Below are 23,123 nucleotides of genomic sequence, written 5' to 3'. Positions count from 1 at the left end.
TGGAAAACCACAGCCTAACAAACACATGAGGAAAAAAGATCCCAGTCAGGGGCACGGGACACAGTATGTGTGCTCATCCTTGCATTACTTTGATGCCCCTGTCCCTGGTGCCTCCATATCAGAAGCCTGATGATGTACAGGCCACTTCAAGAGAGTTTGACACAAAATTAATTCAAAAGTGCCTAGCAAATAACAGTACACCAGGCACATGGGTTCTTTCCCTTCCTTTCTTGGATTGCCTTCCCTGCAGGGAAGGCTTTTCTCTATAGAAAGACTTTTGAAAAGATGACTTTAAAATAGTTTAGCTTATCTCTCTCAGAAGAGTCATGAGACTGCCTTAGATTTAATGGGTTAGCTCAAACCCTGAGGAAATAAAATAGGATCAATTCCCAATGAGAATGCAAAACATAACAAAAGACCCATCTCTCAGAGGTAGAACTGTGGAACTGAATTTGGAATGAAAGGGTTAAAGGGGCAAAGAGAAATCCAAGCCTACACGTCAGGCTGGCTAAAGATCCTCTTCACTTTTTAAACTATTTTGATTGAATGTTTCTGGGTTGTCAAAATACCTCTAGACCTCCAGAGCTCCCATGGAGAAAATAACTTAATTTCAAATGTCATTAAAAACAAAAAAAAGAGCAACACTAAAAATAGAAGTACACCAGCAGTTGCAACAACATTTTTAGGCAGACTTTATCCAGCAGTGAGGATGCAATGTAATTACAGGAAATGCAGTTCCCACTGTGATTTCTCTGCAGGTTCCCCTCTGACACAAACATAGTGGCAGGCCAAATCATAAAATCTGAGCAGTATTACAGATTAGTGAAAGGCTGGCACGTACTGGGTTGCATGGCAACGTTTTGGTAGCTGGGGGGGCTGCAAGGGTGGCTTCTGTGAGAAGCTGCCAGAAGCTTCCCCAGTGTCTGACAGAGCCAATATCAAGTGGCTCCAAGATGGAACCACCACTGACCAAGGCCAAGATTATGATAATGCCAAAGGACAAGAAGCTGAGTGGCCAGGATACAACCCAAAGACTTAACTTCTATGGGAAAGAGATTTCTCTGGAAGATATTTCAGTGACTAGAGAGTGAAGAAGAATGGCTTGAACAGTTGGAAGGGAAAAAAAATATCTAAGCACACAAGAGTCTAATCCAGGTAGGAAAAAACCCATCTCCTGGTCAAAATAACTGTGTGTGTCTGATGGATGCTGGGAGGCTCTGCTGATGGGCTCCAGCAAGGTTGGATGTATGGATGCTTCAGTTCTACTGAGCTCACCCTCCTCAGTCTTGATACCTGATTCCCTTGGTGTCAGACTGAATTAGTTTATTCTGATCACTTAGAATACCAACAGTGCTTAATGTGGCCCAGAAATAATATCTGACATGCTGCCCTTCTGCTGGGCTCTTGACGAGCAATTTGAGGTGTTAATAGCTTGGAGACCATCTTCATTTGCAGCTCTGCCACGCACAATCACATGGTGGCTGCTGAGGGACCCAGAGAAAATACATTCCTGCTTCATTAACGTGCAGAGCAGAACAGGCAGCTGTCATGGCATCCTCAGCAGGAAAGAGGCAGCAACGGGGCCACGCCAAGCCCTTTGGAGCAGAGGCTGCTCTCGTGCCAGATGCTTGGGACCCTCAGCTGCCACCAACTCCACAGACTCAGGGGACGCAGCATCAGGAGGAGCAAGTGCCTGCAGGCTCAGGTCCAGCAAAGCCAATTGAGGGGGAGATGGGGTGATTACAGGCTGAACACTGATTCAGCATTCCCATTTCCAAAAGCCTAAATTGGTTCTAAAAAAAAAAGGAATACAGAGAAACAGGCAAGTGGCCAACAAGTGGCCCCAGAGGAAATTAATTCCTCGCAGAGTTCACTGGAATGTGCTTATTTCTCTGTTATTGAAAAATATATGCATTGTTCTAGCCTAAAAATTAGATTTCCCCTTTAGGTTGTAATTAAACCCTAATCTAATTTGGCAGAAGATACCAGGGACCTCCAAGCAGAGCTAACAGCCCTGCTCTTTCTTCTCCACCTCCCTCCACCTGCTTTTGGCAACTTTTCTCTGCATTCCAGGGTCTGCTCATGAAGGTGCTGTGCATCAAGAAGGGGCACACAAAAAAACTTGTTGGAATTTGATGAGACCCAGCTGGAAATGGGTCTGCAGGTGGGGAAGTGGGTCACTGTGGCTGAGCAATCCTGAATGCCCTCCCCACCCTTCCTGATTCACTTTGTAAAGTAAGTGAGGGTGGTTTTAGACATGAGACTGGTTTTTAATTTGTAAGCAAAATGTCAGAGGGCTTGGCATGAGATGGTCTGTGAGCCAGTAGTTGCTGTTTAATAGAGTAGAGCAGAAAAATGAGGATGATAGTTTAGCTGTCTAAATCACTATAAAGAAAGGGCAACATTAGGTAGCCAACTGGAAGTGTTTGAGATGTGCTACAGCTGAGCTGGGGCTTTCCAAGGACAATGGCTCAGATGAAGCAGTTTCTGTGCCAGCAAGTCAGCAGTCATGATTTCCTCCTTTTTTCTGTAAAATGAGATGATCCTGGGTAATTCCCTGGGGTGTATTAAGCTGTTTTATGCTAAGGGAGTTGTTGGAGCCCTCATCCAAGAGAAGCCCAGTTGCTCTGCACTGAGACCTCTATAGTGGAACTCTGACCCGGCCTCCCCCAGCCTTTTAGTGGCTGAATTGGAGCAAGGGAAGTCAGCTTTCCGCCCTGATATGCAATTCCTTTTTAAATGTCCTTGGAAATAATCTTTACTGATGGTGGTGTTGATTTATTTTTGCCTTCTTGCTTTTGTACTGTTTTCATGCTGTGCTTCTGCTTGTTGCATATGTCTCATACCACTGCAGCCAAGGGATTTGCCATGTCTCATCTGGTGCCTCATTATTTATCTGCTGTACTGCATGATTCAATTAAGTGAAATGATTTTAAAGTGTTATTCTGGAAGGCTGTGTCTCTTTGAAGCATATTCCTCTTGTGAATGGCCCGAAATCATCTGGGATGGAGAGGGGTGAGGGGGGGCTTTGCTGTGGGGTAGAGGAGCACCTGCCAGGGAAAACACAGTGGGTGTTTTTCTGCATTGCTTGCCTGGTGGGAAATGGGTTAGTGCCAGCTGAAATTATTTCTGTGCCTCTCCTGCAGCCACATAGAACTAAAGCCAAAAGCCTGACCTTCACTATCAGTGGGGAGGAGCGTCTGCCCTGGGTGAGGGTCCTGTGTCCAGACCTTTGTAATGGAGAGAGGACCCTGTGCTGTGCTTCAAGAGGCACCTGCTGGGGGATGCAGAGAAATTCCCTCTGCTCCTTTTTAACAATGGTACTGTGCCTGTCCGTGTGAGGACCTCTCAGGGAATGTCCTGGTCTGGGAACCAGTGATTGTCCCATGAAGGAGAGGTCCCCCAAAATATGGCAGACTTGGGAACAGGTCTCAGAAATTCTTTTTAAGCAAATGACTATTCTCCAGGATGGGAGTTCTGCTTAGAAATGTGATTTTCTGACCAGTTTGTCCTCTTCAACTAAGCACAACACAGGAAAGGTGGTGGGGGGTTTTCTGCCCTGTCTCTCAACTCACATTTTGTTCTCGTGGGCATGTGTGATGTCCCAGTTTCATTAGACTGTATTTGATCCCTGTTTACTACATTTTAATTAAACTTGGTTGAGGTTTAATTACATTCTCATTACTTTCAGTACCTTTTTTTCTTTTTTTCTGTCTGATTTTACTTGACCTTTGTGCTAAGTGTTGTGTTTGTAGCAGGGAGACACGCTGGGTTCCCCGGGCTGGACCAGTGGCACTGTGGTGTCAATCCACGTGCCATCCTGTACTTACTCACACCTGTGTCGTGCTCTGTGTTCCCTTTTCTCAGTTTGAGGACTTTTGTACGGAAAGTAAATTCATTAGCCATGAAGTGTGATCATCCAGAGAGGGAAAACACGTGCCTTGCTCTCGACTTGGCCAAGCAGCAGCCACATATTTATTAGACATGGTTTTCTTTTTTGGGCTTTTTGTCCCCCAAGCTTTCCTCCTTTCCTTCCTAGTTGTAGGAAGCATTTTGTTCTTCTAGACATGGTAGGTTTAGTCGTGGGGGATTATCACCTCATCAGTGGACTCTCTGAGGTGTTTGCTGCATGTGGGACGGTACCAGCCTGAACACAGGCAGCCCTTGAACCCATAGCCTGCCAGCAGAAGCCAAAATCCCTCCTTTGGCTCAGCCTTCCACATGGCAGGAGCTGGCTGGAAGCAGATGGAATGAGAGTTGTGAAGCGGTCGAGCTGGAGAAGGATTGTCCCTCTCGGACATCCCGGCTGGCTATCCAGCACCGCTGGCAGTAGGGGAGCACTGTCCTGATCTCCCTGGTTTGAGACAGCACCTAAGGCAAACACCCTGTGCTATGACAGCAGTGCCACCTTGTCCTAGGACGTGGCTTGTGGCTACAGTCAGCAGAAAAAGAGAGCGCTCTCCAGCTGTGGTGAATCCTGGTTTATCAGGTCCCTGGCAAACCAACAGCCGAAGAGAAAGGCAAGGAGGTTGCAACAGCTTATAAGGAGGGAGGGAAACAGGGGAGGAGTCAGTCCTCTGGCAAATAGAGTTTTAGAGGGGAGCGGGATACAAAAGATTGACTTAGGGAGAACGCCAATGGGGATAACTTGAGAGTGGGGCCCCCGAACCACTCACTCCACGCTCTAGCTGGAAGTTTCTAGAGAGAAGGGTGAGAGCGGACAGGGCACCGGGGAGGGATTTGAGAAAGAAACATTAATCTCCAAGGCAACTGGGGAGGAGTTGGGATAACTGGCAGCACAAGGGAGGGAGGAGAGAACCAGGGCAGAACCATTACATAAAAAGGGGAAACGGAACAGTCCAGCTTGTACAAACACAACACAACAGAGTTGAGCATATTGGCCCCACAGAAAAGGCTCCATGGTATGGAAGTGGCATCTTCTGTTCCTACCTCTCTCTATCAAACATCAGATAAATCCACAGTGAAGTGCAGATTCTTAGCACAGCTGCTCAACCACATCAGTCCCTTTTGCTGTCAATCCTGCCCTTGCCAGTAATTCCTGTTTAGTCTGGACTCTCAGGTTCTCCCTAGGTACAATATTTCCATGCTGGCTGTGCCGAAAGCTCCACAGGGAGCTTGAAATGAGATGCCCTGATCACCTTCAAAAGGCATCCTGTGAAGTGTGAGGTAGCCAGATGTGCTGGCACAAGAGGGAGAATCCTTTGGGCAGGAGATGTTTAGACAGGCACAAACAATCGGTCTGTGCCACAAACTGAAGTGTTGCAGCCTGCACCAATACCACCACACCCTGAGGCTCAACCCTCACCCGCTGAGGAACACCAGGGCATTCGATCCAAGTATTTCACTGGCACTTGAAGGGAATTTCCATAGGTATAGCTGGGGACACTTACTAAGACCTACCGGTGTGTCTGTGTGGGTGCATGTGCGAGTTTAATTTAAACACTTAATAGATAATTGAGTGACTGTTGCGGTTACAGCAAAGTCTGTCGAATCACTTGGTAAATGTTAAATTAATCAATGATTAAGTGCTGCTAAATCCTTTTAGACATCAGCCTGTGGCCAGGACCGGGACTGTGCCCTCGGGCTGTCCGGACGAAGGCGTCTCTCGCTGATGCCGCTCCCGTTAATGAGGCGCGGTTAATGAGCGGGGTGCCGCGTGTCTCCGCGCCGCGCGGGGGCGCTGTGCGGCGGGCCGGGGTCACGTGTGCGCGCCTGCCGGCCGGGGTCACGTGGCCGCCGGTGGCGGCGGCGGGCCATGAACGCGGAGCGGGACCTGTCGCCGCTGACGCCCGGCGTGGTGCGGGCGCTCACCGACAAACTCTACGAGAAGAGGAAGGTGGCGGCCCTGGAGATAGAGAAGTGAGCGGCGGGAGGCTCCAGGAATCGGGAGGGCAGCGAGAATGAGGGCGGTGCCGGTGCGGGCGGCCCCGGTGCTGGGTCAGGGAGCCCGGCCCGGTGCTCCGGGAAGGGCGGGGAGAGGTGTTGCAGTGCCGGGTTTCTCTGAGGCCCCGGGGTGGCGGGGGCTGGCCCGTGATGCTTGGGTGGGTCCAGCCGTACAGCGGGAGGGAGGGGCCCGGCTGCCCGGTGGTGCGGGCAGTGCGGGGATGGCGGGCACCCTGCGGTACCGGGGCTGCTGGCCTGGCACCCTGCGGGCAGGGGTTACGGTGACCCTGTCGGGGACAGCGCCGTGGGCGGTGCTCGGGCAGCAGGGACCTCTCCCAGAGCCGCTCCCTGTCTGCCAGCCCCATCCCACCGGGCACCGAAACTTATCCCGAGTGTGCCAGCTCCTGGTGCCAGTGAGGACCCGCTGGCTCCGGGCGCATCCCAGGAGCCCCTGACAAAAGGCTCAATCTGGCGGTAGGTGCCCGGTGCGAGGTGAATACGTGAGTGGCATCCCTGTAGGAATTCCTTGGAAATGTACTTCTTGCTCCGCTGTGACACGTCCAGAGTGCTGGTGCCTCTCCCCCGAGGGCTCACCCAAACTTGTCCCGTGCTGGATCCTGCTAGAGAGATGGAAAGGGTTACTGTCACCCCTGGCCATCGGGTGTTGCACTTGGTTCTTCCTGCACAGCTGCTGTTCCAGCAGATCTGGGCCTTCCTTTTGGATCGTGCCAGGCAGAGGTCTGCGGGCACCTTCTGCTTTGGCCATGCGCCTGTGGTGTTGCTTGTACGTGTTCCTTGCCTGTCTTTTCACCCTCGCTGTGCTGGTCTGGGTGCCGTGCTTGGCCACAGCTTTCCCTGGGAAGGACTATGTTCTCTCTGGGCACTGCCTGAGAGCTCAGCTCCTGCAGGAGATCTGAAACATTGCCTCAGGGTGCAGCCCTGCACACGGCTGGGGGCGATGGGCCAAACTGGTGGATGAGTTTTGGACCATGGTGAGCCTGCAAAGGGAGCAGTAAGGCAGTCGGTTATATGGGGGTGGAGTTGCTGTGCTGAGAGTTCAGTGGGGGATGTGATGTGGGAACTGCCTGCCTTGAACACGGAGGGTGCTGTCTGAGAGGTCAGCAGAGAAAAATGGCACCTGGGACAAGGGGAGTGTGTGCTCTGGTTCAAACCCAACCCCGCGAGCCCCTTCTGCTGTTTGGTGTGTGTAGTTTTCTCTCACTTTCTCTCTTTGTTATAGGAATGATTTATTGTGGGTGGGTTGCAGCGTTGCAGGGTGGGATTCTCGCAGTGTCCTCATAACTCCAGCGTCAGCAGCGCTGGGTTGGTTCCCCCATGGGGGAGCCGTTCTGTGTGGGTGCGGGCAGGTCACTCCTTCACGGGTCCCGTTGGAGCGGCTCCACCTCTTCCACTTGGGCACACTCCTGGATGTTTATCAGACGGCACGGCCACAGAGGAGGAGCACTCGAGGCACTGGTGCTGGTCCAACTGGGTTTTTTAGCGGAAGGCCCAAGGGTTTAAGGAGAGAAGGAAAGCAGGGGTACAGCCACAGTTGAAGGGAGCCGGTGTCGGGGTGAGCTCGAGCCCCAAACCAGCGCAGGACCAGGGTTTATAAAGGGGAAAGGGTAGGTGGGGTCAGGGTACAATTCAACCAGTGGGGAAAGGACTCAGAGGAAGGGGACAAGGTGGGGTGATCGGGGGTACACCTGTAGGGATGTGGGGAGAGGGTGGTCTTGGGGCGAGGTCCAATGAGGGAGTGGGGAACGGGGAATTTTCCAGAAGGGAAGGAGTGGGCTACAGGTGATTGATGTCCCAGGGCGCTCCCACCCCATCTTCCCTGTCCCTTGCCACACAGCAGTACTTGAGTAACTTCTTTGCTGCATTGTGAGGGGTGATACTCTGTGCCTTACCCAAGCAGCTCTGCTCCAGCTTACTGTGCCCCAGGATTAAGGGTTTATGCTGGCCTTGCACCAGCCAAAGTCTGCTTTGGGGTCAGGCAGTTCATCTGAGCAAGCTGGAAGTACAACTTGGGATGAGTGTGAGGAGGAAAAAGGCAAGGGCCAACCTTTTCTACAGATTTCACAGGTTTAGTTCATCTAAAACCCATCATAGAATGGCCCCAACAGCATCACTTCCATGTCCATGGCATCAAGCCAAGAGGGACTTGCTGCCTCTTTACTCAGGAACCACCTCCTCCTTCAGCTGATAGTGCCGGAACAGCTCCTGATGCTCGCAGGCTCCGATGCTGCACTTTTTGCCTCATTAGTTGAATCTTGAGTTCTTTAAACTCATGAAGGAAGTCTGTAAACTTACTCCTGTTTAAACAAAGCTGCATCTGTAAAACGTAGGTAGTAAAATGATCACCCCAGTGGTCTGTCATGCTCAAGCTCAGTGTGTTTCTCTTCTTAGAGCAGGACTGGAAATGGAGCCATTATCCCTAAAGTAGTCTGTGGATGTGGATCAGCCTGTAACTTGGAGAACTTGGCTTTGGATTAGGGAGAGTGAGGGAGGGACTGCCTGGTATCCCCAGGGCAAAAGGGAGCAGCTGCTTTGCACAGAGTGAGATGAGAAAAGAGCTGGTGTTTGTAATTTTGGGGAGGAAAAGTTCATTAACATCTTCTGTAATGGTTTTCCTGGATTATAAAGTGCGAGACTGCTCAGGAGTGCAAGATTCATATAGTGCCAAAGAAACCCTCTGTGGAGTTAGGCAGTGAAAGCTTTCGCACCATTTTTGGCGGTTAAGGTAAAGATGATTACTTAGGTGAGTTTTCGAGGTGCCTAAATCTGCATTATGGATAGAAATGCAAGCAAAAAGGAGGAAAAGAGCACTGCATTGGCCGGGAATCGAACCCGGGCCTCCCGCGTGGCAGGCGAGAATTCTACCACTGAACCACCAATGCTCCTGCTGCCTGCACCCCTGCCTGCACCCCTGCCTGCGCCGCTGCCTGCACCACAGCCTGCACCTCCCTGCCTGGCCAAGAGCCCTGCCAACAGCAAACTGAGGCTGAAGGGCTGGGTGGGCAAGCTGGGACTTGGAAGCAGTTCTGTAGGCAGGAGCAGGGATATGGGTTTCTTCATCCACAGCTGATGTGTGTTAATTATCACTGAATGATGAGCTGAAAGTTACTAGGGAGAAGCAGGTATTATATATGGAAATTGTGTTGGCTTTTTGTTAAATATTGGGCTGTTTAGGAATATATTGAAATATACTGTTAGTAGTAAAGTTAAATATAATGGAGCATTAACTGAAGCACTGTATGGGTGGCAGGAAGGGTTCAAAACCATAGCACTGTGTGTAGGCCTGGTGTGCAGCAATTCACTGCCAAGCCACCAGCTGGGTGCAGGCTGAGGTCCCATCCTGTGCCATGCTGGGGGTAAATGACCCTGATAACCTGCCATGTTGGAGAGGGTGTTTGAAGACCTGGTAAGGTCTCTGCAAGCACGCAGCTGCACTGGGTTGGCCCTTGAGAGCACAGCATGGGCTGAGAGTTTATGAACATGTTGGAGGCTGCAGGCTGGAGCAGCAGGAGGGCAGGGAGCTGCTGGTGGATGTGAGTGGAGAGGAGGGGAGAGCTCTGGTTTCACTTTTGGGTTCCTTAAGGATTCCCCATTTCAGTACTGCTTTTTCTGATGCTTGTTGTGAAACTCCCTGTCTCCATCACCAAGTCCCTCAATGTTAGTATCAGCCAGAACCTAAACCTCCCTGTGTGCCTCCCTGTCCTCTCCGCAGGCTGGTACGAGAGTTTGTGGCTCAGAACAACACATCCCAGATCAAGCACGTGATCCAGATCCTGTCCCAGGAGTTTGCACTCTCCCAGCACCCCCACAGCCGGAAAGGAGGACTCATTGGCCTCGCTGCTTGCTCCATTGCGCTGGGCAAAGTAGGTATGGGGGGGTTTGGCTTGTGCAGGTTGTGGTGAGAGAACAGCAGCTCCTCTTGGGTCAGTGTGGTAGGAAGAGTCAGGCTGGTGGCCCTGCAGCTCCCTCCCTGCATTGCAGCCTACAACTGCCTTGTGTTGGAGTTTCCCCAGCACACCCAGCCACACACCCTCTGGGCCCAGGAGCACTTTCTGGTCTGGGTTACATCTTGGCAGCTGCCTAGGTGTGGTTAAAGGGCTTCTGTCCCTCTTCAGTTCCCAGCAGTAGGACTAGTTGGGTGCTAGTTTGTGTTAAAAGAGCTGACAAGAGTTGCAGCCCTTCCATCTCCTGCTGTGCACTGCTGACACTGGCCCACACAGAAATCCATCCCTGGCTCCCTCTGCCCTGCAGGCAGGAGATGAGGCAGATGCCCAGAAAAGCTGATTGCTCTCACTGTACCTGAATAACAAAATTCAGTAATAAAATTCAAAATTCATTATTAAGTCCTGCCCAGCGTAGGTGCACTAAAGCCATCACAAGCCTGAGTATTCACAGTTTCAGGGCAGCACCATCCCTTCCCCCTGTCTATGGCATGGTCCTTAGCTAAGCAGTCTCCTGGTGCCCCCAGGACTCTGGGCTGTACCTGAAGGAGCTGATCGAGCCGGTGCTGACGTGTTTCAATGATGCTGACAGTCGACTGCGGTACTACGCCTGCGAGGCTCTCTACAACATTGTCAAGGTGGCCAGGGGCTCTGTCCTCCCACACTTCAACGTGCTCTTTGATGGCCTCAGCAAGGTAAGAAGCTTCCTCTTAACCCCCATGTACTTTTTGAGGACTAGTCATCATCATCTCCAAGTCAAACCAAGTTGTGCAAGGTTTTCTTTCCAAGCAAACTGGTTTACTTTGACCCAGACAGGTCTGAAGGACAGAATCACAGAATATTCTGAGTTGGAAGGGACCCACAAGGATCAGCAAAATGAGCAGTTTCTACACAGTAGCCACTGATACTGTGGGTATGAAGTTGACTGTAAGATACCTTGTTGTCTGTCCTCACCTCCAGGATGTATTCTCCTGCTCCTTGTTGAATGGTATTAGAAAATGAGCCTGAGAGAGCTGCTGCAGGCAAGGTGGCTCTGCAGCACTTCGGCTTTGTTGGGTCTGTAGTGTCAAAACTTTGTCTGTGTGTGTCTGGCTTTGCAGATTTTCATGGTAACCTGCATTTCTCTGTTCTTTGAGAGTGTGACTGCTGGCCCATGAAAACTTGCATAGCTTGGGGAGGTGATGTGTGCTTGATCTCCCCCTTAGGGGAGAAGTCTCTCAGGAGAATTTTTTGGTGCCTAATAAGAAGTTGGAGATAAAGGGACTTCTGTATGTCTCTCCTTGTATTGTCAAAGGAGAGTAACAGTCCTGTGAGCCTATTGGGAGCTGTGCTGCAGAGCAGGGGGCAGGCCTGGGACCCACTGTTGCAATGTTTCTTTATTTCTGTCTTTCACAGCTGGCTGCTGATCCTGACCCAAATGTCAAAAGTGGCTCTGAGCTCCTTGATCGGCTCCTCAAGGTATTTTTGCTTTCCAAGAGTCCTTGGTGCAAGCTGGTGCCATGTCCTGGCTGGAAACATGTCAGTCCCCAAGGCTGCAGCTGCTATAGCCGTCCCACCACAGTCCTGTGGCTGCTGTAAAAACATTTTTTTCTCTCACTGAGTGCAGCCTCTTCGATCAAGGCTCAGGTGGCCTTCTCAGGCAGCTGGGTGGAGGGGCTGGTGGGTTAACACAGTGCCATGTGTGCATTCAGCTCGTGAGAGCTGGTGGAAGCAAGGTTTGAGTCTGAGGGTTGCCGTGCTGTGCCAGGCAGTGGGAAGGCTGTTCCTCTGCTCTCTCTCCCTTGCCTGAGGGAGTCATGATGTGAGTGGAGCTTCTGTTACTACTTCAGGGTGTGGGCTTGGTTCCCATTCCTGTTCTGCCTGCTGATGGGCTTTTACTGTCATAGACCTCCCATTTCCTTTTCTGCTGCTGTTCAGAGGTGAGCAGCTTCCTGCCAGGCCCTGCCCTTGCCCCTTGTTATCACACCAGTCTGCTGCTGCAAACCTTCCTGCTGGGAGATCTGCTCCACTGCACCAAGGCCAGGGACTTGGCCATGCAGCAAAATCTACCAAGCATGTGGAAAGAGCTGTAAAGGGAAGTCAGGGGACTCTCCCACACCATCCACGTGGCTGCATCAGAAGTGCTTGCTCATGTGTGCAGCACAGCACTGAGGCATGAATTAGAGAAGCTTCCCATCTTCCTGTTCTGCCAGGCTGGCACACAGCAGGCAGGAGCATCCCTGTCTGGGTCGTGCTCAGCATTAGTCTCTGCCTGAGGGGGATTGCATGATTCCTTCTCCCCAGGTCTCCTGACCTGCAGACTCATGCTTGTCATCTTTTTCCTGTCACGTGGCTTAAAAAGACTGGGTTAAGGTTGCTGCATGCTGGCAGTCATTCTGACACCCTCTGCTTGGGCTCTGCAGGATATCGTGACAGAGAGCAACCAGTTCGACCTGGTGGGCTTCATCCCGCTGCTGCGTGAGAGGATTTACTCCAACAACCAGTACGCCCGCCAGTTCATCATATCCTGGGTAGGTGCACGGGCTGCTGTGTGTGCCTGCCACTCTGAACTCCAGGACACTGTGTCCCATCAGCTTCCCATGTCCAGGCAATATATCCATGGCAATATGTGAGCTAAGGCACCTGGATTTATTTGGGCAGGTTTTTAAGTCAGCAGAGTTTTTTTGCCTGCTTCTTGAAAAGTCCCACTCCCTGTCACCTTGTTGTTGCAGTGGCAGGGACATGATGCTTCTGCCAGCCTGTTCAGGACATGGCACACCAAGTTAGAAAGTACACTCAAAGTGTTGCTTGTATAGATGGACATACTGTGCTCTAGAGGTTACAGTCTCCCAAGGGATAGTGCTAGGCTGCTTTCCATCATGCAGAGGTGATGGAGAGATGTTGCTCTCCAGGAGGCAAGGGATCTCCACTTGCTTTCTCCTTTCTGTGCAAAGCCGGAGCTCTTGGTGCTTAGCTGAGGTCTGGGGAAATGTGTTCCCTGTACTCCCCCTCTCAGTGGTACTGCTGCCACCCCAGGTCTGCCTGGATGTGTCTTGGCAGTCATTCCTGATCCCTGCTTTGTTTAGCAGAGCTGTGATTGGAAATGCAGCACTGCTGCAGGCTGATTGCTTGCTTGCTGTGCTAGTTCAGCTGCTTCCCAAGATGAGCAACTCCACAGTGCCCTCTTTTCCTTCCCCCCATCCCACACAGCTCAGTATCTGAATTCCTCAGTATCCTGCCAGATTTGGGCTGGTGATGTTAGTCAGCCTCTTGAAAACTCTCCTCTTCTTTTTTATTCCTCTCTGATCTAGATCCTGGTCTTAGAGTCTGTGCCTGATATCAACCTCTTGGATTACCTTCCAGAAATCCTAGATGGACTCTTCCAGATCCTGGGAGACAACAGCAAGGAGATACGGAAGATGTGAGTGTGGATGCTGGCTGGTTGCAAGGACTGTGTCGTGTTTGCTGTTCACCCATCACTTTCTCTATTGATTTCCAGCTCTTGCGTGTAACTGCAGTGAAGCTCTATGTGTGTGGTGAGAGACAAATTGGCTTGGGCCAAAGTGTCCTTGGCAAGGGTCTCCCCTGTCCCATGGTCGTGGAGGATGCCATACTCTGTACTGGGGGACAAACTGTTTTGGCTTGGTTGAGTTGTTGCCTTCCCAGCACCTGACTTCAAATCCACAGAGTCTCATGTGTGGTTCTGGGATGGGCATGAGCTCTCTGAAGAAACTTGCAGCATGAGAAACTTTCTTGGCAAGGCAGAGCTCCATCCCAGCATCTCCTGGCTGGAGAAGAGAAGCAAGGATTGGGAGCTTGCTCCACAGATACAGTGCTGGTCCCAAGACAGAGACATTTTGCAGCACAGGAATGTCTGCATGTTCTCAGGGAAGTCAAAGGATCTTGGCACTTTGTGCTAGGAGAGAGTGACTGGACTGGTTTTGTAGGGCATAAGTAAGTGGTGAGACTGGCCTGGGTCTATCCTGCTGCAGTGCCTTTCTAGATTCTCCCTATCTCTTTTTTCCCAGCATCCACATGTCAAGGAACAAGCACTGAAAGCTTTGGGCACCACCTGCCCCACTGCTCCTCATCTCAGGCACCTCCATATTCACAGAACCTGGGTGGCTGTGGGGGGCTCTGTGCTGCCATCACCTCTGTCCTTGCCCATGTGTGCAGTCTCTGCTGTGGGGCAGGGTGAGCTTGTCAGCCTCATCTTTCCTGCCCCTGCCTCTCTGCAAAGACACTTCTGCCATGCCACCAGCATCCCTCCATGTGCACCTGGAGAAGACAGTCTCCATAAGCTCTCCCTAATTGCTCTAAGGTGATCGAGCACTGACCAGCTGCTCTGCCTCTCCACAGGTGTGAGGTGGCTCTTGGGGAATTCCTCAAGGAGATCAAGAAGAATCCCTCCAGTGTGAAGTTTGCAGAAATGGCCAATATCCTGGTGATCCACTGCCAGGCAGCAGGTGAGTGTACAGGACCAGGCAGTAGCACCAGCCTCCTGGTTTGTGGTGCCAACTATAGATTCAAGCCAGGAGTTTTCCAGCAGGCTGTGCACCAGCTTAGCTGCTCACCTTTTTTTTGTCACTGTTCATGGAAATCCTGCTGGAAGGAGGGAACAGGCAGCTCTCCTGTAGTTGGCACAACTGCTTTTGTACTGCAGATTCCCCAGCCAGAACACAGATCTGGCATCCTCCAAAATGGAGGGGCCTAAAAAATATTTGGCACCTGTGGATATCCAGCACTTCTGGGAGGATCTCCCTAAGGTCTTACTGTAACCTCTGGTGGCCCTTGGTGCATAGGTCAGAGTGCTAAGGACGTGTGTGGGCTCTGTGCCAGTGCTGCACTGTAGCTCTCTTGGGTTTGCTGTGTAGGCAGAGGGTTACAGTTGCAGCTGGATGTGTTTCCTGAGAAGGATCTTGTTCCCAGGTTTTGCCCATTGCACTCTTTAAATGTTGCTGAATGGGAGTGGGTTTTCTGGTTTTCTGGGAGATAGAAAGGTATAGATAGACTTAGATTGATTGCTCTTGATTAAACTAACTCCCAATGAATTTACACTGTTTAAGCTTAAAATCTGGCCTTGCATCAGCAGAGTGCCATGGCAGTGGTGCCTTTTCCAGAATTTAGGGGGGTTGTTAAAACTCCACCTCTAGGAATGATGCTAGACCCAGAAACACAGCTGCAGTAGGTGTGACTGAAGAAATATCCTTATGCATTGGTAAGCTTGACAGAATACTTGTAAATGAGGAAACCTGCATTATGGGTTGAACTGGGTTAACTGAAACCTAATGATTGTATTTCATCTGAAGCTCACTGGAAGTTCAGGTCTTACTGATCTCTGGAACTAAATTGTCTCAGATGAGCTTCTCTTGGGATGGAGCAGAGGCAGCTCCTTGCTTGCAGGTGGTCCTTGGCCTGTGGAGCCAGTGCTGCCCTTTCCCTCACCTTTGCTTGTCTCACATCTTCCAGATGACCTGATCCAGCTGACAGCCATGTGCTGGATGCGGGAGTTCATCCAGCTGGCTGGCCGGGTGATGCTGCCGTACTCCTCAGGGATCCTGACGGCCGTCCTGCCGTGTCTGTCCTACGACGATCGCAAGAAGAGTATCCTTGTAGCTCAGACTGCTCCCCTTCCATTCCTGCTGCAGCAACCCACAGGGAAGCGCCTGTTCCACTGCCTGCTTCCTGCCCTTGGGGTGCAGGTCCAGGAAAAGTTCTCCCACCAAGTGCTAACACCCACACTGGCCTTTTGGATGTGAGGGGGCTTGCAGTAGCTGGGCTGGGGCAGCTCTGATGGGGCTGCAGTGGCTTCTCCATGGCCAGCACCTGCCCATGTGTGGTACTGCATGTTCCTTACACTGCCTTCACTCAGACATCAAGGAGGTGGCAAACGTGTGCAACCAGAGCCTGATGAAGCTGGTCATCCCAGAGGATGATGAAATGGATGAGGCCAAGCCATCAATGACCATACCAGCAGAGCCCACCTCAGAGGAGTCCCTCTCCAGGCCAGAGACAGTGACTGCTGGTGAGTCCCAGTTGGTCTGGGCCAGTAGAGGTATAAGGAAGGTCAAGGGAATGTTCTCAAGAGAAGTTCTTGAGTTGGTTTGGTGTCCTGAAGCAGCTCAGAGTACATGGGATATCTGTGCTTTATTTGGAAACATGTTGCACAGATGATCCTCTGGTGAGACAGACACATTTGTTGTAGGCTGAATGAGAGGGTCATTGGTCTGACCTGGAGCCCAGGTGGTGCTGCATTGCTGCATGCCCTGGTCAGCTTCCCCATCCTCTCACTATGCTCCCCTTCAACTTAGTCACCAAGTTGACCTGAAAAAGATAATTTTTAGTTTGGGAGCAGGCATCATCACCTAAAGAAGAGCTCAGAGAGCTGTGTTAGTCCTGGGAGAGCATCAACACATTCATGGAGGAGGATGTGTGTGGTGGGGAAGGGTAGAGAACAGAAAGGAGAAGAATTTTGGATCAGTTCCAGATTCATGGTGCTCTCCAGACCATCTTGCAGGTATTGTCCCAGTCCTAAAATTTCCAGAACATAAAAGGCAAAAGTTTGCAAATGGGATGGGAGACCTGAAGGGGAGTTCAAGTGAAAGAAACTAAGTGGTGCCCATGAATCAGTGCTTGGGAGCAGCAGTGGTGTTAGCCCTCCAACATCCCTTGGATGCTGTGGTCTTGGCATAACTAAACGTTTCTTCTGGCACAACACATCTTTGTTGTCCAGGTGTGTGAAATCTGTGTTAATGTTTAAATCTCGAGGGCTCATCTGAGTTCTTCTAAAGCTGTGCCTTCAGCCCAGTGCTCTCCTGTAACACACCCACCAGTGGCTTTGGGAAAATCCTGCCGTGAGAGGGAGCAGGAGGATGGGATGAAGACTGGAGGATTTCCTTGTCCGACAGCAGCGGTGGAAGGCGGGGAAGCCGGGAGCTGCCGGGGCAGGGTGTGGTGGCAGTGGGGGCGTGGGCTGCAGTTGGGATTTGGGATGGCAGGGGAACACCACAGGCGCCGGGAGGTGCTCACAGGACAGCATTGGTGGTTCAGTGGTAGAATTCTCGCCTGCCACGCGGGAGGCCCGGGTTCGATTCCCGGCCAATGCAATGTGCCTTTTCCTCCTATATTTTTGGTTTTTATCTGTAATGTGGACCCAGGCACATCAAAATATCAGTCTAAGTAAGCATCTTAGTCTTCAGTAAAAGTTCAAAAACTTTCATTACCTACCTCTGTACAGTTTTTTTTACTAGAAGAGATAAAGCAGAAAAATCTACTGCCGTAGCACAGCGGTATTGTATTTCTTGTATTAAAATCTATCACAGAAGACCTTTAAAATATCAACAGAAAGCTTAATTGCTTAATTTTCAGCCCCTCTGGTATCAAATTGCACCTTGAAGCAGTCAGGATCAGATAAAATTCTGATGCCTTTCTATGAGAAACTCAGCTCTGTTCCTTGGGTGTGCTGATGTGGTGATGTTGCTTGTGTGAGTAGAGGCTGTTGGCACAAGGGGGCACAAAGAGTCAAGTTCATCTTGTAATGCTTTGTCACCGTGCTTGTGAGACCCAGTTTTAGCATGGAGCAGAGGTTGGGAAGCTGTTTGAGTCACTTGGCTTTGACCTGGAGTCAGGCTATGGCCAAGTGGAGATGTCCTGAGTTGGATTCTAGCTTCTCTATGCATGTGGTATGTTTAGGAATTGAAATCAAGAGAGTCAAAGGCAGCTCTGCAGCTCTGAGCTACTTCTTTGAGAATGGTTGAAACCATCAGCAGGATGTGTCTGGGTCTCTCTTATAGAGGAGGGGACTCAGTTTGGGGCAGTGGTCTGAAGCTGTGCCCATCTGTATTTTGCTGGGTAAGTGGAGTTCTGTACTAGCTTGTCTGGCAGCAGGGAAGGGCTTGACAAGGAGAGTGAAATTCTCACTGCAGGTAGAAGGAATCCCTTGGGTCCCTGGACCCTCAATGACTGCTGATGTCTTTGCAGAAGGTTGTGCAGCTCTTCAGCCTCCCAGTCCTGCTGTCTACCTTCCCCATCACCCTACTAGCTGTGTCTCCTATTTTTCTACCCCCAGGTTCTCTGGATGCATCTGGTGACTCCAGCAACAGCGGTGTCTTCACAGTAACCAGGTGGGGTCTGTTTGTTGCTTCAGAGGGACTTGAGAAGAAGGGAAGGCTTCTTGGGGTACAGACAGTGACTGACAGGGGCTGGGCTGGGAGGCATTTGGGGTCTCTTGGGTCCCAGTAGGGTGGATGACTGGGGATGCTCTAGGAACTGACTGCTTCTCTCTGATATATTTGCACCAAAATGTCTTGACTGTATGATGAACTGAGGTGTTTTTTCCCTGAAGAGACTGACCCTGTTCCATGTTGCTGTCTTGGCAGCCTACCACAGCCCAGGTGTATGGGGCTGGACATAGGGCTGCACAGCTCTTAGCCTCCTGCCAGCCTTCTGTGGCATTTTTCAGCCCTGCCCAGCATGACCTCTCCTGCAAATACCTTTCTTCCCATCCAGCTATCTGAACTGGGGGACAAATCCATCTGTTCTAATAGGTTTCCTTTCCTCCTGCTGCCTGCAGTTCCTTTACTCAGAGGCAGTGATTTCCAACACTTTAATTGTGCTGATGCTTATTTTTATTTGTTGTTGTGATCCCCAAAATAGGATTGCCTTGCTTTAGCTGCATCCTACCAGTGTGATGCCCATCACAATACATCCCAGAGCAGTGCAAGCATCAGCTTTTCAAGTTGATTGTCTGTACTCTCTTCCTTTTTTGCATTTCTGCACAGCCCAGCTACTCCTTGGTCTTAATGATGCCCTTAATTTCTTTCTCTCTTGGAAGTACAGGTCATTTCATTGGCACCTGGATGTTGGTTTATGGTGGTTAAATTATTTTCCCTGGCTTTTTTGTGGTTGGTATGTCCTGACCCTGCTCAACCCTTGAAGTTTAGCAAGTGCAGAAGTAGATGTACATAAGGCTGAAATGGGGAGCTAGGTGGGGAAAGAAAAAGAAGAGGCATTGAGTCAGGAGGACAAGTGATAGCCATGGCTCTGTGCTGAAGATCTTGTACATGAGGGAGAGAGGGAATGAAAATTGAAGAGGGTCAGAAGCAGGGAGAGCTGGGATGACTTGTCCCAGTGTCACTGAGAGCCGGAAGGAGAACAGCTGCTCGAGCTGAAATGTTCTGTCAGCAACTCAACCACCAGGAAAAACCATCTGGGACAGAAGGCAAGACTCTCCATAGACCTGGTTTTGCAGAGGGACTTTTTCATGAGCCTTCCTTTGCCCTTTTCAACAGGAGACTCCAGGCTTCACCGTGGGGTTACCTGCCCTGTGTGATCTCTCCGCTGGTCCAGTGTTGGCACCTGAATAATTTTCACTGCTGCCTCTGTTGTGGGGGACTGACACGGGATTGGGGGAGGGCTGTACACGGCTGACAGGAGCCCTGGACATCTGCCTGGTGCTCCATGCATCGCTCAGGCTGTCTGGCTTGGCTGGAGCTGGAGGAAGGCGGGAGCTGGCACCCGTGGCCCTCAGCAGCCATAATTCACACCGGAGAGCGGCAGCTGCCGCACTCTGAATGCCCACTGGGTGTCAAGGCAGGACTGCAGGAAGCCGTTGTGTTGCTGGGAAAAGCTGGAAAGCCTGCAAACAGAGGAAGTTGCAGCTGTCTTTTAAGATGAAGTCACTCTGCTTCTGTTTTTGTTCTTTCCCCCCCTCCCCCAGCGATCAAGTGAGGGAGCATGGCCGAGCGCCAGGCATGCGGCTCTCACGCCCCCTTCCCCTGCCCTCCCCAGCTGGCTGCAGAGGGACAGTGCTGCTGCAGCAGGGAAGAGAGGACCTTGGTCAATGGGGGCAGAGGAGATCATGGCCTGGCGTCTGCAGAGGGCCATGTTCTGGGAAGATGGCATCCAAGAAGATGACAAGGCCTGACTGCTCAACACATGGATGGCTGGGCGCATTCCTGTGGCCACAAACTGACACGCGCAATCCCCTTGCTCCTAAAATGTGTCTAAAAATTCTTCCCAAGTATTTGCCAGCTTTACTTGGGGGGAGTTTCCTGGTGGCATCCACTAGGAGATGGAGACTGTGTCTGTGCCAAGACAGAATCTGGGGCTCCTGGGAGAGCCTGACTATGCAGGGCTGGAGGGGTTTTGGGGTTCCCTGTCCAGATGGGGGGCCCCACTTCTAGCTTCTGCAAAAAGTGTCACTGGAAGTGGACCAGAACCACGTTTCAAAGGCACTGGATCCTTCTCATGGCCTGGCTGAGCATGCTGCTGCTGTGTTAGCTGGTGTGAGCCTGGATCAGGAAGGGGAGGTGGAAGCATGGCTGCTGGAGCAGAGCCCGGCCTTCCTTCCGTTGGTCTGAGCTGCCACAGGAGAAGATCCAGATGTCTGTCCTGCGTCAGTGGACCAAAACAGCTGGAAAGTGCTTTTTAGGCTCTTGTAACTGCATTGGTGTTTCAAAACAAAATCTGGACAGTTTGAGACAACTTCCTGATGGTACTACTGGGCAGAGGGTCAGGCACAGCTGGAAGCTTTCAGTGTTAGGCTGTCTGCATGTTGGGACAAAGTTGATGGGATCACAGTCCCTCACCAAACTAGATAAGGGACATGAAATCTCCAAGAAGAGCCTTTGTGATACTTCCTGGGGCAAGGAAGTCTTCTTGCCTTAGGTGGTGGTGAGCAACACATGGACATGTAAAGTTGTGTGTTGCTCTGCAGAAGGGGCAAGTGGCTGCCACGTGGCTGAACTGCCCAAGCCTGCAATTAAACCAGGTTTTAAATGTGGTAGTTAGTGCTTCCTACAAAGCTAAAATAGCTGCTGCTTGTCTCATGCTGGAAGTTGCTGTACCCCCATGCCCAGAGCCTGATGCACCTTGAAGGTGTGTCTGAGGAGCTCATGGAGGTGGGAATACTTTGGTGGAGATAGGAATGGTGTTGGGTGCACTGCAGCACCCAGGGGATGGTTGGCTGAAAACAGCATGATGACTTGCTTTGAGCTAAGGCACCAAGCCTGCCTTGGAATCCATTCTCCAGCAGCTTGTTTTGCACAGTTTTTAGGTCCAGAGTGGCTCTTTCTGGCCCTTCTCTCCAGCCTGGAGTGAGGAGATGACTTCCCTTTGCTGCTCCCACTTCATGCTTGGGTGGGTGAGCTGGAGGGGAACCCCAGGCACGCTGCCCCAGCCCTTGTCACAGTGATCTCCAGCTTGTTGGAGTGGATGCCTCTGCCTAGACCTTGGCCTCATCGCTTCCCTGGGAGATCTTGGAAACTGCAGTAAGCAGAAGGAAGCCAAGAGCACTGAAATGAGAGCAATGAAGGACAAGAAAGTGACAGCTTGTGGGACCAATAGCAGAGAGGAGCTATTTATCTCCTGGCCACTGGCTCGAGCCCATTGAGCAGCACAGCTGCCAGCCTGTATGGGAGCTGCCCTTGTGACTTGGAACACAGTGAAAGAACCTGGATATTTCCACCCTTGGCAAGGCCATTTTGCTGGGCTTGCCTAAAGGCTAGATCCTGGCCTGGACCTTAACCTTGTCTGAAAATGGGGTCAGGAAAGCAGCTGGACCAGGCAGGAGGCCAGGAGAAAGATGACAGCTCAGACATTGGCAGAGAAAAGGTGACTGCTGAGGAGAGAGAAAGCAGAAACCCTTGAAGAAAGGGGAGAAGTGAGAAAATACATTGATAAAGGACATGGAGTGAAAAACATTGCTGTGGGTTGAATGGAATGGGAAAGTAAGCTCAGTCCCCATGCTGAAGGTGCTTTCTGAAATGGGGGGATGTGCTGTGGGATGGGTCTTCTGCCCCGCCACTGAGCTTGAGCAAAGACTCCCAGTGTTCAGAGGTGAGAGCCTGGCACAGGCCCCATCATTGCTCAGTTTGCCCTAAAAGCTGTTCTCACTGTCACAGGCGAGCAGCGGGGGCGGTGCCAGGGCCAGGCTCATCCTCGGGAGGAGAATCTGGGGTAGTGGGTTAGATGGAAGTGATTGCATCTGACATCTGCCCTGCCGCAGATGCCGGCGCTGGGAGCGGCGAGGGAGGCCCAGGGGATCACATGGATGCAATGCCATTACTGCTGCTCCCTCTGCCTGGGGATTAGGGAGAGCCAGGCTGAGCTGCCAGCCCAGTTCTGGAGCTGCAGCAGCGCTCAGCTGCTGCCATAACCCCTGCAAAGTGGGGTAGCCCATGACGGTCTGGTGCCACTCTATCCCAGAGGATTGGTGAGAGGTTTTTAGCCCAGTTTCCCATGTTCATCAGACCTCTCTCCTTTCATGGTGGGGCCTGGGTTTTGTGCTGAGTAAAGGAGCTGCTTCTCCCCCAGCAACCCCCCTAAAAGGTTTATCTGAGCAGCTGTGGACAGAGGGTAGCTGGTGGGGAGCTTTTCCCAGCTGGAATCCCTCCTAGTGGGAGCTGAGCCCAGCAGAGCCACAGGGCAGTGGTACACAGTGTGGCTGGGGGCTGCCTGGCTCCAGGCCAGCCTGGTGCTCCCAGCCACCTCTGGGGTCCACTCAGGTGGGTTTTGGGTTGAGCCACCCAGGATTTCTCCCCACATACTGCATCAAGAGCAGTGATGGAAGAGGGATTTTCATGAGTGATTTTGGCACAAACCAGATTGGAAATTGCTTGTAGAAGTCATCTCTACTGTGCTGTTAGAAGTCCAGCATCAGCAGACAGCAGTGCTGTGGCAACCCATGGCACCCTGCATCCTGCCCACTTATCTCACAGCAGCCTGGAGCTGGTGGGATGTGACAGCGTCAAAGCCACCTCCAAACTGCCCAGCTTCAGGCACCAATTCTCTGTGCTGTCCTTTTGGCCTCTTGCTTCTGAAAACATGCATTACCCTGAGGTTTCTTTTTCCCCATCGTGTGCAGGCATTGTGTATATTTGGTGTGGAGGTGTTACTGGGTCAAGGTTTCATTCTCCTCTTCCATCTGAAGCCTGTACTGGGAGCATGGCAGGCTATGCAACTGCCACAGGAGATGGTTTTGCAGGAAAACCAAATACAGTGTTCATTCAGGCTGGCTGAAGTGAACTGGGATGCTGCTCCCTTGGACATTTCTCCCAAACTCCTCATGCTCTGGTCCCTCCTTCCCCTCAGTTCCGTGTGTCTGAGCATTTCGCCCTCGGCTGTTGTTTTCAACATCAAAGTGAAATGCAATTTGCAGCCCCCAGCATCTGTTATGTGAGGCAGATCAAGCAGTCAGATCCCTGCAGGGCTCTGAGGGGCTGCAGCCTCCTCGTCTCGCCCTTACAACGTGTGTCCTGGGGAAGATCAAATCCTATTAAG

At 51.4% G+C, this 23,123-nt stretch overlaps 1 protein-coding gene and 2 non-coding genes across 3 annotated transcripts in view; 2 read left to right on the top strand and 1 right to left on the bottom strand.

The window, feature by feature from the left end:
- Window positions 1-5,728: 5,728 nt before the first annotated feature.
- The window catches only part of VAC14 (VAC14 component of PIKFYVE complex), a 59,556-nt gene continuing 42,161 nt past the window's right edge, over window positions 5,729-23,123 (top strand). Inside the window, exons 1-10 of the mRNA XM_071440551.1 lie at window positions 5,729-5,880; window positions 9,635-9,785; window positions 10,391-10,558; window positions 11,259-11,321; window positions 12,266-12,373; window positions 13,154-13,263; window positions 14,202-14,308; window positions 15,312-15,446; window positions 15,715-15,867; window positions 17,911-17,965. Of these exons, the coding sequence (XP_071296652.1) occupies window positions 5,777-5,880; window positions 9,635-9,785; window positions 10,391-10,558; window positions 11,259-11,321; window positions 12,266-12,373; window positions 13,154-13,263; window positions 14,202-14,308; window positions 15,312-15,446; window positions 15,715-15,867; window positions 17,911-17,965 (1,154 nt within the window). The 5' untranslated portion in view covers window positions 5,729-5,776. The remainder of the gene's footprint in view (window positions 5,881-9,634; window positions 9,786-10,390; window positions 10,559-11,258; window positions 11,322-12,265; window positions 12,374-13,153; window positions 13,264-14,201; window positions 14,309-15,311; window positions 15,447-15,714; window positions 15,868-17,910; window positions 17,966-23,123) is intronic.
- Window positions 8,734-8,804, bottom strand: TRNAG-GCC (transfer RNA glycine (anticodon GCC)). Its single transcript has one exon. It is a non-coding gene; the product is annotated as a tRNA-Gly (tRNA).
- TRNAG-GCC (transfer RNA glycine (anticodon GCC)) lies at window positions 16,878-16,948 on the top strand. The gene has a single exon. It is a non-coding gene; the product is annotated as a tRNA-Gly (tRNA).

Source organism: Agelaius tricolor, unplaced genomic scaffold (genome assembly GCF_023055355.1).
Source record: "Agelaius tricolor isolate 1412-34295 unplaced genomic scaffold, bAgeTri1.0.p SCAF_15, whole genome shotgun sequence".
Lineage (NCBI taxonomy): Eukaryota > Metazoa > Chordata > Aves > Passeriformes > Icteridae > Agelaius > Agelaius tricolor.
The sequence above is the reverse complement of the archived record's forward strand: the minus strand, read 5'-3'. Positions and strand labels throughout refer to the sequence as shown.